Source organism: Colius striatus, chromosome 10 (assembly GCF_028858725.1).
Source record: "Colius striatus isolate bColStr4 chromosome 10, bColStr4.1.hap1, whole genome shotgun sequence".
Lineage (NCBI taxonomy): Eukaryota > Metazoa > Chordata > Aves > Coliiformes > Coliidae > Colius > Colius striatus.
Window position 1 is genome coordinate 4,113,728 of NC_084768.1, and position 16,888 is coordinate 4,130,615.

General features: G+C 49.0%; 1 protein-coding gene across 1 annotated transcript in view; it reads right to left on the reverse strand.

The window, feature by feature from the left end:
* The window catches only part of WLS (Wnt ligand secretion mediator), a 31,582-nt gene that overhangs the window by 3,692 nt on the left and 11,002 nt on the right, over positions 1–16,888 (reverse strand). Inside the window, exons 2-10 of the mRNA XM_062003309.1 lie at positions 13,444–13,716; positions 5,846–5,970; positions 4,600–4,761; positions 3,682–3,818; positions 3,167–3,335; positions 2,911–3,008; positions 2,523–2,586; positions 2,109–2,252; positions 746–829 (exon numbers count right to left, since the gene is read on the reverse strand). Coding sequence (XP_061859293.1) covers positions 746–829; positions 2,109–2,252; positions 2,523–2,586; positions 2,911–3,008; positions 3,167–3,335; positions 3,682–3,818; positions 4,600–4,761; positions 5,846–5,970; positions 13,444–13,716 — 1,256 coding nt within the window. The remainder of the gene's footprint in view (positions 1–745; positions 830–2,108; positions 2,253–2,522; positions 2,587–2,910; positions 3,009–3,166; positions 3,336–3,681; positions 3,819–4,599; positions 4,762–5,845; positions 5,971–13,443; positions 13,717–16,888) is intronic.

Sequence of the window (16,888 nt, forward strand, 5' to 3'; positions counted from 1 at the left end):
AGCTGAACTGCCATACAGCTTCCTCAAAACATTGCTTCAGTCTAACAGGTGTTTAAGAGCAAAATCACCTGCTGCTTCTGCACTTCGCATTGGACTCATCATGTACCCAAAGCGTCAGTGGCGCAGCGACAGCTGCTGCACCCAGAGCTGTGCAGCACCAGCCCTGAGAGGCTGTATCACGGCTCTCCTGGAGCTACGAGCTGCTTACGCTCAGGAACAACCAGAAATGACATCTTGGAAACAGATGTTATCTGAAAAGTCCCTTGGAGTAAACCAGCACAGAACATTTAAGTAGCGACACAACCTCCTTTGTAGAGAGACAGCGTCAGAGCTCAGAATAAACAGCGACAGATTCTATTGGGAGCAGTAGGGTTGCAAAGTCAACTAGGGAAGATTGCATTCTGTTGTTTCTGTGGACAAAGCCACTGGATTCTTTCAGTGTGAACTGAACATTTTTCCTCTTGCTGAGTTCTCAGAAATGACTAAACCTTGTTGGCTGATACTCCAATCAGCACAGCCCCAAACCTCGCCACGAGCCAAAGGCCTTTGTGAAGGCTTCAGCCCCAGCAACTTTATATGGCAGTGCTTCAAATAAACAAAAACAACTTCTTAAAAAGCAATTTACCACCAAATGTGCTTCTAACAAGTACAGCTTGTCCAAGCAGCCCCTGAGCCGAGGCTGTTAGTGGCTGGGGAGGCAGAGGCTGACGTGCCCAGACCTCCAAAGCACAGTTCTGTCACCCACCTGGCTCACGATGAAGAAGATGACTGTCATGGCTGCACAAGCCAGGGTAATGAGCATCAGGAACTTGAACCTAAAAATCAGCCCCTGTTTAGAGAGAAACGTCACTGGTCACATTAACAGAATCCACAAAAACCCATTTTTGGTTTTAGCATATACAAGACACAAGTATGAAAAAACAAAAAGGCAGAGGAAAAAGAAAAGGGTCCAACCCACGAAAGCCCAAAGCAAAACAACCTCCACCCACTGCTCCACGACAGCCCATATTCTCCGCTCCCCACACGTCTGCGTTCCTGCCGCGTGCTGCGAGCGGGCTGTGCGTGTCTGGACAGCTCTGGCTTTCCATTACATTTGCTTTTGTGTCTGATCTACCAAGAGGTAACGTGGCAGAGAGGAGGCAGGTCAGTGTGAGCCGTGGGTTTTGCTGGGAGTCAGCCCAATAGCTCAGAGCCTGTAAAACAAACACCTGTGGAGAGCTTGCAGGGCTCAGCTTGGCATGGTGGCTGGGGTCTTGACCAGGCTGTTCCTCACCTCCACGCTCCGCCTGGCAGGAAACTGCAGCCAGCCTCAACGCCCGTCAAAACTGCCCAGGCTATTACAGGGGAATGTAGACTGTGGGACAAACTAAGGCTCCAGATGACTTGCTTGGGAATCTGACTGCTCACTGTCCTGGCTTTCACTCCTCTTTTGTCTCTTGTTTTGGTAGTGTGTGTGTGTATCTGTAGGGGTTTTTTTAACCTGATTCTAGAATTGTGCTGGAAATGTCAACGTCTGCGTAATTACTGAGCCACGCTCTGACAGCAAATGGCTATTAATTTAACTCTTCCAGGCCGGCCCCGTGCTTGCCAGCTGGTTGTATGTAGAGCATGGCTGCAGTGCTCTGCAATGTGAGCCAGCCCTGTGCCTCTTGCTAAAGGGAAGCGTGGATAAAATAATCACCATCTTCTTCCATTTCTCCAATTCCGATTTAGTAGCTTTTTGATGAGGGGTGCTAACAGATTTTAGCACAAGAAGGGAAACAGAGGGTTTTGGGGGAAGTGATGGGCTTACACCCCATGGTAATTTACATGGTAATTTGTGCAATTTTCTTCCATTTTCCGACACTGTTCAGTAAGCTGAGAGGTGGCAACTATTCCTGAGCTCACTCAGATCATAGACTTACACGCTAACACACCCTCCTGACAGTGTCAAACATTTCATCAGGACTAAGAAGCAAGTAAAGAAACTTCGCAAGAGTTGGACAAAGAAGCAGTTGAAGTATCTGAGCAACACAAGAAAGCCAAAATAGATCAGACTTCCCACCCTAGGACTATATAGACAGAGAAAGTCTCAGCAGAGGGACGTGTGCGAGGAGGAGGGACGTCACCTTGTAATGCAGGCGCCGAGCCTTGCTCATGGCTGGGAGGCTGGAGCGCTTCCCGCTGATGTTTCTGAACACTTGGAAGACCATAAAACACAGGAAGAGAAAATAGAGGCACAAGCAGATTCCTGCAACTATAATGAAGGCCATCTGAGCAGCATGGGTTAAGGGAAAACGCTTAAGAGCCCCTCCCTGCTCTGGAGCTACCACAGCGACACTCGGGACTTGCCTTCTCCCAAAATGTCTGACACCTTGCAGAGGTTCAGTTCTGCAGTGACTCCCCAAACACAGCACCATGCCTGGAGGACTGCTTCTTACAGACACCACCAGCATCTCCTGCAGTGTCTGAGCTCCCCCCTCACAGCCCTGGCCTGCCCAAAGAAGGAGGATTTATTTCCCCACACAGTACAGGAAGGATACGGCCAGCTCTGTGCCAACTTCAGTGGTCCAGATGCTGTAGAAGGGGTTCTTCAGCTGCACTCCCCTGCAGAGAGAAAACACAGAGCTGCCGCCAAAGGGCTCAGAGATGCCCGTGCTGGCTCTACAGCCTGGAAAGAGCCAGCCACACTGTTTTCTTACGTGGGAGAGGAGAAGACAAGGTGGGAAGCGTATCTTTACAGCCCCATGGGACACGATATGCTGCTGCGACACACCACTGTGCCTCAGTGCGCTCTCAGGAGCCTCTCCTCACTTCACAGAACAGGGCTAAACCGTGGTCCCTTCTGTGGGAGGTGGCCAGGAGCCCCTGCTTGGGGAAGTCTCACCCTGGGAGCAGCATGCATGGGCTGGAGAGCAGCACTGCACCCACCTCTCACACATGTCGAAGACAAAGAGGCAGAAGGAGCCAACAGCTATGGGTCCAACCTGCTTCCAGTACCCCGAGAGACGATTCCGCTCGTTCTGGTCCTAATCAGAGTCAAGAGGTGAGGAGGAAGAGAAAAGGAAACGCAATTTAGTCTAAAGTCCTGGCACAAGTCCCTACAACATTGTTTCCAACACTCAACAAGCACAAGGGAGCTGCTGGGTATCTCTGCAAGTGGTGCTCCCTTTTGTGTCATACCCACCATCATGTGCTCTCCACAGAAGATGATCCAAAACGACAGAAGCATGGCATAGAAAATGCCTTGTCGAATGTCTCCAAAGAGCAACATCCAGGTCCAGTCAAACCCGATGGAAAACCACTCCACTGGGATGTTAATGAACGTCATGGAAATTCCCAGAGCAAAGATGACCCTGGAGAGGCAGCAACATTACCTTTTTGCAGTTTGCAAGGCAAGGACACAGAGCCCCAGAAGCCAAAGCTGTGCATGAAGAGCAAGATAAGAAGAAAGCCTGGAATGCTTGGGCAGCGGTGGTGGGGTATCACCTGCCAGCAAACCCTCTGGGGCTTTGTCCCCCTGAGCAGCCATTGGCAAACACAGCTACCTGTTCTTTCTGGGTTTAATGGAAAAGAAAAGGGGACAGAGGAGGGACTATCCCTGTCTCCCAAAACACTGGCTCTGCCTGGGAGCAGTGACCACTTTGGTCGGGGTCCTCTTGCTTGAGGGCCACCTCAGGCAGTGCCCAAGCCCCTACTCACTTCTCCAGTAGGACAGGAGCGCGTGTCATCAGCATGATCCGTCTCCAGTACCAGACCATGATAATTAGAATGCTGGGGGTGAGGAAGGTCTTCATGGCAAACCACACTTTTGTAAAGCCTCCGTTTTGATGGATGCCCTAAGGAAAACCAAGGTGCAATGCAACAGGGTTGAACGTCGGCACATCTGAGCAGGCTTCAAATGTCCTGCAAACAAACCCCAACACACAGAGCTCCCACTGCAAGGTGGAGAGCAGTTGAGAGAAGGGCTCTCTCAGTGTGGATAAAGCACAGAATGGCTCTCAGACAAGTAACGAGACACTCGTGAGCTAAGTCCCCACTGGCAGGAAAGCAGCAGCCAAATGAATGCATTTCTGCAGCCACAAGTCCTCCCACCACTGTCTGCAGCCACCACAGCCTCCTGGCTTGCTGCTCTGGCTGAGAGGGACAGTGGGGAAGTTTCCAGCTGGAAGCACCCATGCCCAGCAAGCCTCAAGGGAGGGCAAGGGCACAGACAGTTGACAGCCATCACAAACATCTACACGGTCACAGCCAACCGTGAGGCAGCCCAGGGCCCCTGGGAGCCCTGCTCCTCCTCACAAGAGATGGGGCTTCAGCAGGTGGAGGACTCTGCGCCGGGCCTGGGCTGCAGCAGGGAGAGGATGGAGGGCAGCAGGGGGAAGGGCCCCGCTCTGGAGTGGGGGTGGGCTGGGTCACAGGGCAGGACAGGAGGGTGGCACAATGTGAACCTTGGAAAAGGCTCCTCAGCAGAGAGCAGTCAGGGAGGGCTCCCTTTGGAAAGAGGAAAGTCACATTTGCAGGCAAGAGGTGCCCATGATGAAGAGCAGGACCTTGCTGTGGACCAGAGCTCAAGAAAGGAGGTGCAGCAGCCCCCAGAGGCAGACAGCACAGGCCACTTACCACAAGGCGGATATCCTTGATCTCCCCGATGCCCACGTTAATGCCCTTCCTCTCGTTGACGGGCAGGCGGATGTTGATGAGGTAGTACTTGTGAGCCACACTGCCAATCTCCATGAAGGGAAGGAAGTCGCAGTCGTAGTGGCGGCCTTCTGACTCCAGGGTCTGGCAAAGGGCACAGAGCAGCACACAGAGCAGCCGTCAGCCTTGGCTGGGGCCTGCAAAAGCCCTAAGGCTGGCCCCATCAGCCCAGGTGCCAATTCCAGCCTTCACCTGGGGACAGCCTGTGCAAGCCAGTGCCTTGGGGATGTTTTTCCTCAAGTTTTTTGACTGCTTTGAGACAATACTGCTTGACCTCAAACAGGTTCGTGTTTCAGGCTCTTGAATACTCTTGAAGTCGAGGGAACCTTCCAAGATGAAAGGCTGCTTTAGGATCCAAGCTTCCTCCCTCAGCAAGCACAACCTGAACCACAACAAAATACACAACCCCCTCACACGTGTCTTGGTGGGGAGTTTCTCAAGTCCTCAATACTCCCCACTGCACTTTGTAGGTGTTTACTGCATCTGTGTGGCTGCCTGGAAGAGCAGAGCTGTGACTGAAGGCATAAGTGGGTTGCTGAAAGGGACTGTGAAATGGGAGAACAGCATAGTAAAGAAACATCAGGTTCATTTAGGCACAGGACCTGCAGTCTGCAGAACAAAAAGAAACATCTTTATTTACACAAGATGCTCCATTCTCAACTGCTGGCTGCGCTCTCTGCTCCAAAGCTCTGTAGCCTGAGGCATCAAAAAGTCATTTTAAGAAACTCTTGCCTCATTTCTCCAGGTTCTTTGAGTGCTGCAGTGTCCCTGCTGGGCTACTTCCTCGCCACTCCTAAAGAACAAGGCTTTTTTCCATCACAGAATCACAAGACGGAAAGTTCCGAGTTCTCTGGGACACTCTGGGATATACAGATCTCAAAGCACTCAAGTTCCAGACAACATCTCTGCAACAGCTCTCATTTTTATTTCCTTACAGCTTTAAGACTACCTCTGACTTCACCACCTTCACTTGTATCACCAAATAGGACCGATTACATGTGCAGTTCATCAGGCTTTCAAAGGCTCTAAGCCAAGAAAAGGCTGACATGTTTGAAAGTTATGACCAGACAGCTCAGCTCTAGGAAGCAGCGTGAAGGAAAGGAAGAGGACAACTCCCACCACACTCCCACACCCAACCCCCACCTCCAGCATCATCAGAACACCTTACTTTTGGTGAGCCAAAGGTGCATTTCAGCTTCCTGATCTCTATTGCACGTGCTATCTCTTCCCACTCATCCAGCTCGTCATCACGATACGCCAACGACACATCCAGCGTAATTTCTGCGTTTTCTTCTGCAGGAGTAAAGAGCCGTCAGGCTTGCTGCAGAGGACTGGCACACAGCATCAGAAGGGTGGGAAAGCCTCTCAACTCTGATAGGACCTCTTTGAGGCACATAGCTAGGGAGGGGGATGGAAGTGTTTGCATCCCAAACCATGCAGATCAAATCACCTTTCTGCTTAACATTTAGCTCCTCTCCAGTGCAGAGGAAAGAGCTTTTGCTGGCCACCAATCTCTGACGTCTTCCCAATGTTACCATGACTTACAGCTTCTGTTATGCTTGTGGGTGAAGAATGTTATTGATTCATACAGCATTAGAAACAACAATTAACATACAACTGGAAGCAAGACAAGACAAGCTGCAGGGACTGACAGTAAGCCAAGAAACAACCCAGAAGCCTCTTCAACATGAGCTGGCAGAGGCACAGTAAGAGGCTTCACTGTAGGCTTTCTGCAGGTAATGCAAAGGTATGCAACAGGCCCCTCTGCTTCAGGAAATAACTATATTGCATCATAGGACTTGCTTCAAATCAATGTTGAAATAGTACTCAGTTACAGAAAACCAAGACTAAACAGTCAACTGTACCCACTGCACAGGGCTAGAGGAAGTGTATGAAGGAGAACCCATGCAGCCAACAGTAGATTTAATTTCTTTAGGTGTGATACAAGTAATTTATCAATACAACCTTAGATTTCTTACTAGAAATCCTACTAGCCCGATTCTAGATTTCGTACTGCTGTAGTTTACTATCCATAAACATGAAACCCCAACCTCTTGAATAAAAAGGTCCAGAATATGCCCCTTAAAAGACGTTAAATGGAAGAAACAAAAAGGGTGGCCAGAGGTCTTTGAGTGGGATGGGAAGAGAGGAGGCACGGAAAGGCAGTGCCAGTATCCCTAAAGCAGTAAGAAAAGAACACACAAAGCTCCTTTGAGAAGAAAATGTAAAGTGATTGGAGTTTAACTGTGCTGGCCTCACTGGAGAAAAGCCTCAGAAACAACCACACGTGATGGAGTTGGTGTTTCTGTATGCATTGTGTAGCCTCAGCCATTCTGTGTAAAGCTTTTGAAGCCTTCCCCTCCACACCCACACCCCATGGCAGCACTAACTTGTTTCTACCTTTACAGATGCACCAACTTGCATGTCAGTAAACACACACAGAGTTCATGTGCCCAGGTAAGGTCAGCACAGCACATTTGCAAGGAAAGAGTCAGCTTATCCTTTCTTGGACATGTTCACACACCAAGAGGATAGGGCAGAACTGATGTTAATACACTCTTGCTAGTATGCTGCCAAGGAGTCATTGCTGCAAGAAGGAAATGGGGCTGGAAGAGACTTATTTAGGTGCCATAACTGAGCAAGTCCATGAAATTGAGAGTTCCACTTGAAGCCTGCCAAGCAGCAACACATAAACACGCTTAAAACAACCCCAGGCAAGTCTGTACCAGCCCTACCAGATGTAAAATCCTCTTAATTTACCAGACACAGATCCAAGAGACGGCTCTGAAAGAGGGACACATTCTGAAATGAGCGTGTGGATGCCACAACCCAGCCTCTTGGCACAGACACGTCAATACTTGAGGAGCTTTGACGTTCAGCTCTGAAAAAATATCTGGTCTTCCTAATTCTGAAGGGAGGCTGTTCCATGTCTAGCAGTAACCACCCGTCTTTCAAGTGCTGGCTAGTCCCATACATCTGCCATCTTTTTCAGTGATATTTTTGTTGGGGATATGTGGTGGCATTCTCATCCAAAACGCTGGGAAGGGACGTGGATGGTATCTGTGGTTTGGACTTGCATAACAGAGCCACCTCCAAACACTGTATAAATAGCATCTGATGTGGATGCATCAAGATTTTTCTGAGCTTTTTTTGCTCTATACCATCCAGATTGATATCAAGTTCCTTTCCACAGCAGCCATTAGTTAGGTTTCCATGAAACACAAATTTGCCGTCTCAGATCCGCTATTTAGAAGACCAGCAAAACAGATAAATGAGAACATAAGGTTAAACTTGGCCCAGCTAAAAAGGACTACAAACTTCATTTCAGAAGCCATAAAACCAACTGGAATGCTTGGGATTAAATCCAACAAAAGCAGCTTTCGTTGTTTCATCTTTGCAAGTTGAACGTTGCTGCTGCCATCGAGCGCGCAAAGCAGAAGGCAGGAGATAGGTGTTAGCGTGTGGCTTTCAGGGGGTCAGAATGAGCTCTGCACGTCCATCAGTCTGTGTCAGGGTGACATCTCCCATTAGAACAGGGTTTTGTAGAAAGACCCTTCAAGCTACCAACATAAAGCAGGTATGGATGTATGTACAGGCGTATTTATCTCTGCACTTCGGCAGAGCAGCCTGGCAGCTCTCTGCCAGCCCACTCTCAACCTCTCACGAGCAGTCCCCAGCATCCAAGGGGAACAAATAAGGACAGTGACACACTGCTCGGCAGAGAACTGAGCTTTAAGAAGAGTTGTGACATTCACATAAATGGCAGTATGTCCAATTTGGGTGCCCCTGTCATGCACAGCATGAAGGCTCCTGCAGCCCCCTGAGCACTCAGGGCAGGCTATGTGCCTGTGCAGGCATCCCTGTGTGAGGGAAAGGGGGAGAGGAACAGCAGTTGATGTTCCCTCATGCCTGGCTGTGAGACAAAAGAAAGGTGTTTTGATAGTAAATTGAGCTGTTTTAAAACAGTGTATGGGAGAAGTGAACAGAAGGCAAGAGCTCGACAGCCCAGTCAATGTGTACTTCTGGAAGTGCTGAGGAAGCAGAGTATTTTAACTGTTCAAGGTTGAGGAAGGAAGAGAAAAAGCCCCTGCAAACCTGTGCTCAGCTTCCCAGATGCTAACATGTTTGAGGAAAGCAATTACAGAGTTCCACCAAGCATGTTAATCAAGATCCCACAGAATTTCACAATAGAAGGCAGAAGTAACTATGTGCATGTTTCTGTCTTGTTTCTCTTGTACCAAGAGGTGAATTTGCACCCGCCAGGAAACTTCATCTCACAAGGACCATGTCAGGGCATCTCTTGCTGGCATGCTCCAGATTAACCCTGTCCTCACAGATCTTGTAGGTAACACATCAAAATAATTTAGGGCCTGGTGAATCCCTGCTGCTGTCAGCAGCTCAAGTGTCAGGTGATAAGCTCATCAGTACCACAGGACTACATTAAACCCCCTAGAGAAGTAAGACAGGGTTATGTAGATGATGATGGAACAGGGGTGTCCAAGGAGGCACAGACACGCTCCTGCTGGGGCTCCCAGCTGGAAGCCTTCTCCATAACTCTCTGTTCAGTCTCTGAGATGCCCTGAAGTGTGTCAGAGCTGTCACTCCCCCAGCGAGGGCCTCCCCAGCACCCACCACACTCCAAGCACTGCCAAGAGGATTGTTCACACCGGCATTTTACTGCCAGACCTTCAGTGCCCAGGACCTTTCCATGATTCACTCCGTAGTGCAATATGAGCAGAGGGTATCTTCACACCCATTACAATAGTCTAAAAATAGAGAAGTAGTTTCAGCAGATGGCTGGGTGCCAGCCCCATGCTAATACAGCTGGCTGGCTGGAGAGCAGCGTCTGCAAGCACACAGAATTACTTGCATTACAATTCCACGCTTCACTCACTCTCCAAAGTGACAAAAACCTACCAAAGAGACTAAAATTAGATGAATTTGAACAGGAGTCTGCAGGGCTCAGCCATATGACTGAACACAATTGCCTTCCAACTGCAGAGAAACCAGAAGTTATTCCCACTTACTAACATTTTAAGTTCACTAGATATAAAAAGTGAAGAAACCAGTTTTTTCTCAGGCTGACAAATTGCAACAGCCCCTCCACAGTTACACCACCTGATAGATGGAGATGCCATCACTCCCATCCAGCACGGCACAACGACCACTCTGCACTCAGCAGGGACACTGCATTCCTACATGTCAGCTCAATATGAAGCAACTTCAGGTTCCTTTTTCCACAAGGTAAAACTTCCTGAAGAAGGAAGGCCAAGAGCTCAGCTCTGGGGGGGTAGGTCCCGAAGCCTGTGGCAGTTTGGGGAGCAGGCAGCCTCCAGCTCCCTGCTCCAGCTAAGGAGAGAGTGAATTGCTTCCTGGAACAGAGGGCGTCATGCTGCAAAGCAGCTCAGAGATGACTGATGTTACCTGTTAAGAACACCACAGCTTGCCAAATGCAAATAGACCAGACCCATGGCAGGAGCCCAGCTCAGAAAATGAATAAATAAATAGATGAGTCCCCTCCAAGCTCACAGCACATCCTCCCACCCTTCCCTGAGGTATTCTGCCCATAGAAGCGCAGCAGCAAGATGTGCCAGGCAGCAACAACTAAAATACAGCAGGAATGAATATTTAAAGTGAATCTGATGTGCAGAGATCAGAGAAGCAACCAGCCAACCTGCTGCTCGCTGCCAGCAACCCCATCCCTGCTCTGTGAGGGGAAGGAGAGGCAGCTCCAGTAGCCAGTGTGGCCCTTTGGGGAGCAAGGACTGTCCTTTCCTTAGAGAGTGATCCTCACAGAGCTGAAGGGCCTTCATCCCTGTCCTGAAAGTGTCCAGTGTTCCTCAAATCCAATTATGGGAACCAGACCTAATTGTACAGTAACAGAGTAACAGTTCAGCTTGAAAAGAGGAGATTTCTTAGGGCTGGAGGCCTGAGGATAGCTGCTCCCACCCCAGATTGTGGGGGGTTGGCAGAGGTGGGGGGCCTGGCCAGCGCTGCTGCACAGGGCTCTGGCTGCTGCCCTGTGCCAGCAGTTGTGCCAGTTCTGGAGGACTTCCCACAGTCCCTGCAAATGGAGCATTTTGCCCTGCAGTGGGAGCAGGCCCTACGATCAGATATTGTCATCCTCAGAACAACACCAAGATTTCCCACTGCAGTTTTTGCAACCAAGGTATAGGCAGCTTTAAGACAGTTTCACCTCATTTCTGTCCACTGCCTTTCCCTGTTCTGGAAAAGGGTCTTTTAATAATTGAATGCACAATGCATCAAAAAAGGACAAGGACAGCTTGGGCACAAAAATAGCCTTTTCTTCATAGAAACAGCAAGTCTGAGCATCTCTCCCAGCCTTCTGTGAAGCACAACACAAGGGAAGTAGCTCAGATTCTCCACAGCTGCATTTCAAAAGATTTGCCTTTCAAAAACACTTCTAAACGTCTGCAGGACACCAAGGTGAGGCCCGAAGGCTGGTTCCTCCCCTGAAGGCAGCAGATGCCACGAGGCCTTTGGGGACATGCTGCAAGGCTGTGGGCAGCTCTTCCGCTCCCTGGGGCACCGTGCCAGGGCTGCCCTTTCCCTCTGCTCCAGGAAAGCCGCGCTGGCCGGGTGAGAAGGCTGCCACCAGCCTGACCCGGCTCTCCAGAGGTGAGGGGAAGCGCCTGCGTCAGGCTCTGAGTCACCCCGGCATGTCCCCAGGGGCAGACGTCACAGGAGCCCTGCCGGCCCTGGGAGCCCTCCTGGCAGGGAAAAGCCGAGCCCACGGACTCGTGGTGGAGGCAAGGTTTTATTCTGTGTGTTGGCCTTGCTGAGGGATTGCAGGGGAAGAGGACAACCAAGAACAGGAGACAGTGGGAGAAGCGGCCCAGAGGTGTCCCTGGTGAAGGCCGAGTAGGGCAGTGTGGCTGAGCCCAGGGCCCTGCACAGCTCGCGTGGACTAACATCTGTGGACCGTGCTGCAGGGTTTCAGGAGCCCCTGGGGATGGGATGTCCCTCAAACCTTGCTTTTATTACCCAGAGGGTGGTCCAAGACAAGTTTTTCTGCTTTTCAGTCTCAAAAGAAGTTGCCATCTTTGAAGGACTTGGTTGCTGAACAGCACAATGACCTGAGAAACAATCTACTCTGAGAAAGCCTGTGAAAAGCTAGTTTAGCATCCTGCTCCCAGGTGCTCAGCCAGTTACTGGCTCCAGCTCGGTGGCTGGACTTTAAAAGCCTCAGAACAAAGCATGATTTCTCTAAAGGCAACCATCTATTGAAGCCTAAGAAGTTGAGGCCTGAATAAAGTTAGAGCTACTCTCTCTGCATTTCAGAGATAATTATAGGGATAAGAACACATATGTAAGCTCTACACAATCTCATTTTTAACTTATCTTAACGATGACACATTAAATAGCTAGGAAGGAACAGGCTCATGCTGAGCAGGCAAAGCAGCAAATGAAACAAAGCTGTCCTGAAAGCCTCAGCAGATCTAGGGAGAGCTGGCTACAGTCCCTGGGGTGCAGGCTGCCAGCTTCCCCTGCACCAGCACACACACTTGCTAGCCCACATCCAACCCAGCAGCCACTTTCTGAAACAGATCTGCTCCCTGAACTGACCCACTGCAGTGTTATGTGGACACTACAGCCAGACCCAACAGACAGGCTGCAGCTGGAGAAGGAGCTGCAGAAGCCCCAGCTTAGACCAGTTTGAAACGTAAATTTAGTCATTGTTGAGAGGGACTTTTTTCCCAAACCCTTTAAAACACAGGAACAGACATGAAACTCTTCTTTCACTAAGGGGCAGGTCAGCCTGCCCTGCTGCTCCTCACACCATTTTGCAGATGTTTTGCAGAGTTATTTTTGAGTTTGGGGGTTTGTTTTCATTTTGCAGGGTGGGATTTTTCAGGGGTTTTTTTTGGTATGTTTTATCATTCTTTTCCGGGTACTGAAGGTGAATCCCAGTAAGACAGCTTCTTCCACACTCCCTCAAGCTATGCAGTTTGCCAGTGAATTTAGACCACTGTAGTTACACAGCCAGAAGGCCCCTTCCATCTCTATGTACCAAATCCTAGCAAAAAAATGCATCTCAACAACCGACAGAAGGAAAGTCAACTACTTCAGCTCACCAATCACCAACCTCAAACTGAAGCAGGCAGAAGTTATTCTGTCATAGTAAGAAACACCAACCCTTCTGCAACTGGTGCCCACTGTAGAATGCATGTTGAAAAGCCTCAGGCATGAGCATTCCTTCTCACAAGCTCCTTGTGTAAACTTTTGGATCAATAATTCCATCTCCTGAGCACTTTGGCTTGCATTTTAGCTCGCCACACAAAAGCACTGGTAAACAGAGCAGAGTAGCACTGCTTAAAGTCTTTACCACCAGGAGACTGGTAACCAGTTCAAGGGCTGGGATGGGAACATGTAGAAGCAGGAGGAAAGAAGCAGCTGAAAGGGTCAGGTTGTGTTATTGACTGCAGCTGCTGCTGCATTCTGGAGTATTTTGAAATAAGAAAGGCAGGGGAGAACACTGTGAAAGCCAACTGCTGCAAACCAGGGCAGCTGCTGATGGGCTACATGGAGGGGAGGTGCTCATCACCTGCTCAGCTACTCACTAGTGCAGTGTGAACAACTCTCCCTGCTAAGATACAGACTGAAATGTCTCAGGATGGATTCCCACCTTTAGAACGTGTTCCCATATCCCGTCGCTGTTGCGATTAACGTGGTGCAAGACAAAAGCAGCTTACCCAGAAACACAGACCCCAGTCAGCACTGACTGAATGACAGACAGGGACTTACTTAGGTCGTTGTCCATCTTGAAGGCAATGTCCAGCTGCATGATGAAAAGCATGAACTGGAACCAGGGGCTCATCTCCTTGCCAGGGTGGGGAACGTGCACTGCAAACACGATATCATTGGCCTCGATCTGCCTGCTCATTGCCTCATCAAAGTCTTTGAGCTTCTCACAGTAGTTGGCTCCCCAGGGCACCAGCCACTTGGTTTTGTGGTGGTTTTTTCTTACATCAATGCACTTCATGGATGTGTAAGGAACAGCTGTAGTGGGGCTGGGAGCTGTAAAGGGAAGAGAAATAGTTTTAGCATCTTTAGATATCTCACATAGTGGTTTCCCCAACAAAATATGCAGCTCCCCATTCAAGGATTTGAAGGCAATTTAAGACAAATGTGTCAAATTATTCTCCTTCACAGCTCCTTGATCTTGCAGTTAAGTAATTAAGTTTATTACATCCACAGACTTTGTAGTGGGATCAAATTGGGATTAGCTGAAGCAGTCAGAATCTGATGGTTCAGTCTCCAGACACCTCAGAGTTACACCAAAATCACGCTGCAAGTCACTGGCATTTTTTCTGTGAACATTCCCTTCTAGCTTGCTCACTCAAACAAATCCTTATGCAAAGCATACACCCATATCAGATGTAGATGGATGAACTAATCCTAAACCTTCCTGCAGTTACCTGAACCATGCACAGCCACACCATTCCTTGGGCAGGAAAGCTTTTCTCACTGCTGAGCCACACCAATCTTTTCCTCAGAACTCTTGGTAACAGGAGAGAGCAGCACGACTTTGCCTTGAACCCAGCCCAGGGCCATCACCAACATCTACTGTCTACAAACTTGCAGTGGTAACAGTCTCAGTGGAACACGTGGGGTAAGTTGGCTACCTCTGGGATGCTCCAAAGGCCTTGCTCACCCACTGCTGCCAACTGCAGAGAAACATCCTGCACGAAGCTCTTCCTTCCTTTTGCTCTCAAGTCTGGTGTGACCTAATGACTACTACAACCAAAGGCTTGTCTTTTTTCCCCTAGCTGCAGTTTTGGAGATATTGTGAGAAAAACTGAACAGAGACCTTGGCCCTGAAACGATCCTCAAACTCTGCACTGCTGCCATTGCCACAGCAAGCAACGAGGCTTTGTACATGTGCACAAGATACCCATTTGCACGGTGGCAGGATCACATGTAACCTTTCAGATCAGACAATTATAAACACAGAAGAGTATAATGAACAGTCCAGCTCCAAAGTACAAATTGGAATGAAGGAAGAGAAAAGCATTGCACTTTCAGCCGGGATTTCAGCATAAAACACCTCTGAATCTGAGACACAGAAACGGCTTTTAAAAACTCAAATACATTTCCAACACTGACCTGCCATGAAAAGGCTTCTTTAAGTGGCTCTGCCCTGCTTCGTTTGGGAAATAAATATTTTACTGCATCACATCAGTGGCAAAGCACGGAGACGAGCAGAGCTGGAGCTGCTCCCGTTCCCCTCATCTCACCAGTGTGATCTGAGAGGCTTCCACAGGTCAAAGTCTGGTGACAAGAAGGTCAGCAATTGCCCTGTCCCATATGATCTGTTCGCCTTTGCCACATATTTTCTGCACAACACATTTTGGCACCAAATACATTTATTTCACTGCAAACAAACCAGAACTGTCCTACTTTCTGAAATACTCCCAGGAAGGTACCAGTGGACACGGTGTAATGAATTCACTTCAGCTTCAACAGGCTTTGGGAAGCAGATGGAGCAGGTTAACTCTTTCTTTTTAAGCCAAGAGTTTTCCTGACGGACGTTGAGTGACTCCCCGTGCAGTCCTGCACTAAAGCAGTGCCTCCTTGGTGCTGCAGTGCCACTCAGGAGCTGACTCCCCATCTGGGTGCCACATCAGCTCCACACAAGCTACACCCAGATGATTCACACGTGCAGCATCACAACAGCAGCTTTTTGAGGTCCATGCCAGGAACCCTGCGTAGCATCTTCCCTAACGTGCCAGCTCGTTAGAAAGATGACATCCGCACTCCTTCCTACAAGCAGGGCACAGCTGATCCCACGTGTGAGTCGGGAGGAAGTTATTAAAAAGCACTTGCTGACAGACTGCATTTTTTCCCCTTCTTTATGATACCAATGAGGTTCTTCTAGATGAAAAGAAGCAGTGAAGCCGGTATAAAGGTCAGGCTGACAGGAAATGGATTTACTCAAGCAGGAGTACTCCCAGATTCATACCTGCTCTGGCTATCAATCCACAGCCCAAGTGCATTACAACTTTGTAGCCCTGCTGCATCCAGCAGTCCTCCAGGAACCACAGAAAGCTTGCACGTAACACTAACTCCCCACAAAAATCATTCACGTGCTGGAAAGCAACAGCAAAGCAGGACAAAGTGAAGTGTTTCACAAGCAAACAAAAAATCTAGCTGCAAGTCCAGGATTCCAGACCCCTTTAATGACCTGCCCAAGTGCATGACATGGTGCAACATTCCTTACCGTGCCTGGATGCAGAACCTAGTAACCATGGCTCAAACTGCAGCTGTACGTGAATATTAGGATCTTACTGTGAAAAGTCAGACACTCAGGCCAAGCCCTCAGTGCTTTCTGACTTTGACAGATCTTTGTGTGATTTAAAAGTAGGGCATTTCTGAATTAACAGACATTGTTACTTCTACAGAGCAGACAAATGTTTCTCACTTTGATGCAACTCATTATAGCCATAAATACATGTTTTCATCACTGACTGATTATGATTTTAAATACTTGGCACGCTCACTCAAGTATCCCCTCTGCCAAAGTTACAGCTTTGAGGAGCAAGAGACAATTGCTATATATATTCCTTCTTGGGAATCGCACACCAAACAAACGTCGGCACTTGGCTTCCATTACTGATTTGGCTCCAGTCCCATTAAATTCAAGTGAGTGTTGAACCAAGTGGAAAAAAAGCTCTTTGTGAAACTGCAGCCAAGTCAACTAACAGTATTACAAAGTGCTATGCAAAACAAAGCTAGCATCGAGGGATTTCAGCTCAAACGTGGTGCCAAGCAGGCTGCTTTCAGCCATTCTGCCCGTGGGCTGGTAGATGCTTCAGCTTTATATATTAAATGATATACGTCAGCCTGTAAATAATTAAACAGCTGTTTGTGCACTATCCTGTGGCTAAGCCTCAGTCCCATTCCAGTGTGCTCACTGTGATGAGAAGCACCTCAGTGATGCAGGTACCATTCAGAGGGAGCAGCCAAGGACTCAGGAGGGTTTTGCAGAACCTGGTTGGGAGTGCAGCTTTGTGGGAGCCAGCTCAAAGGGGAGCCAGCCCTACCAGCATGGGCTGGGGCTGCCCAGGGAGCCCCTGGGAAGGAGCCCTGACCTCAAGGGCCATGAGCTGGCATTGGGCAGAGGCATTTCACACCAAAGGGTTCGACCCCCACGGTGATGGGTGCTGAAAGCTGTAAGCATGAGGTTGCT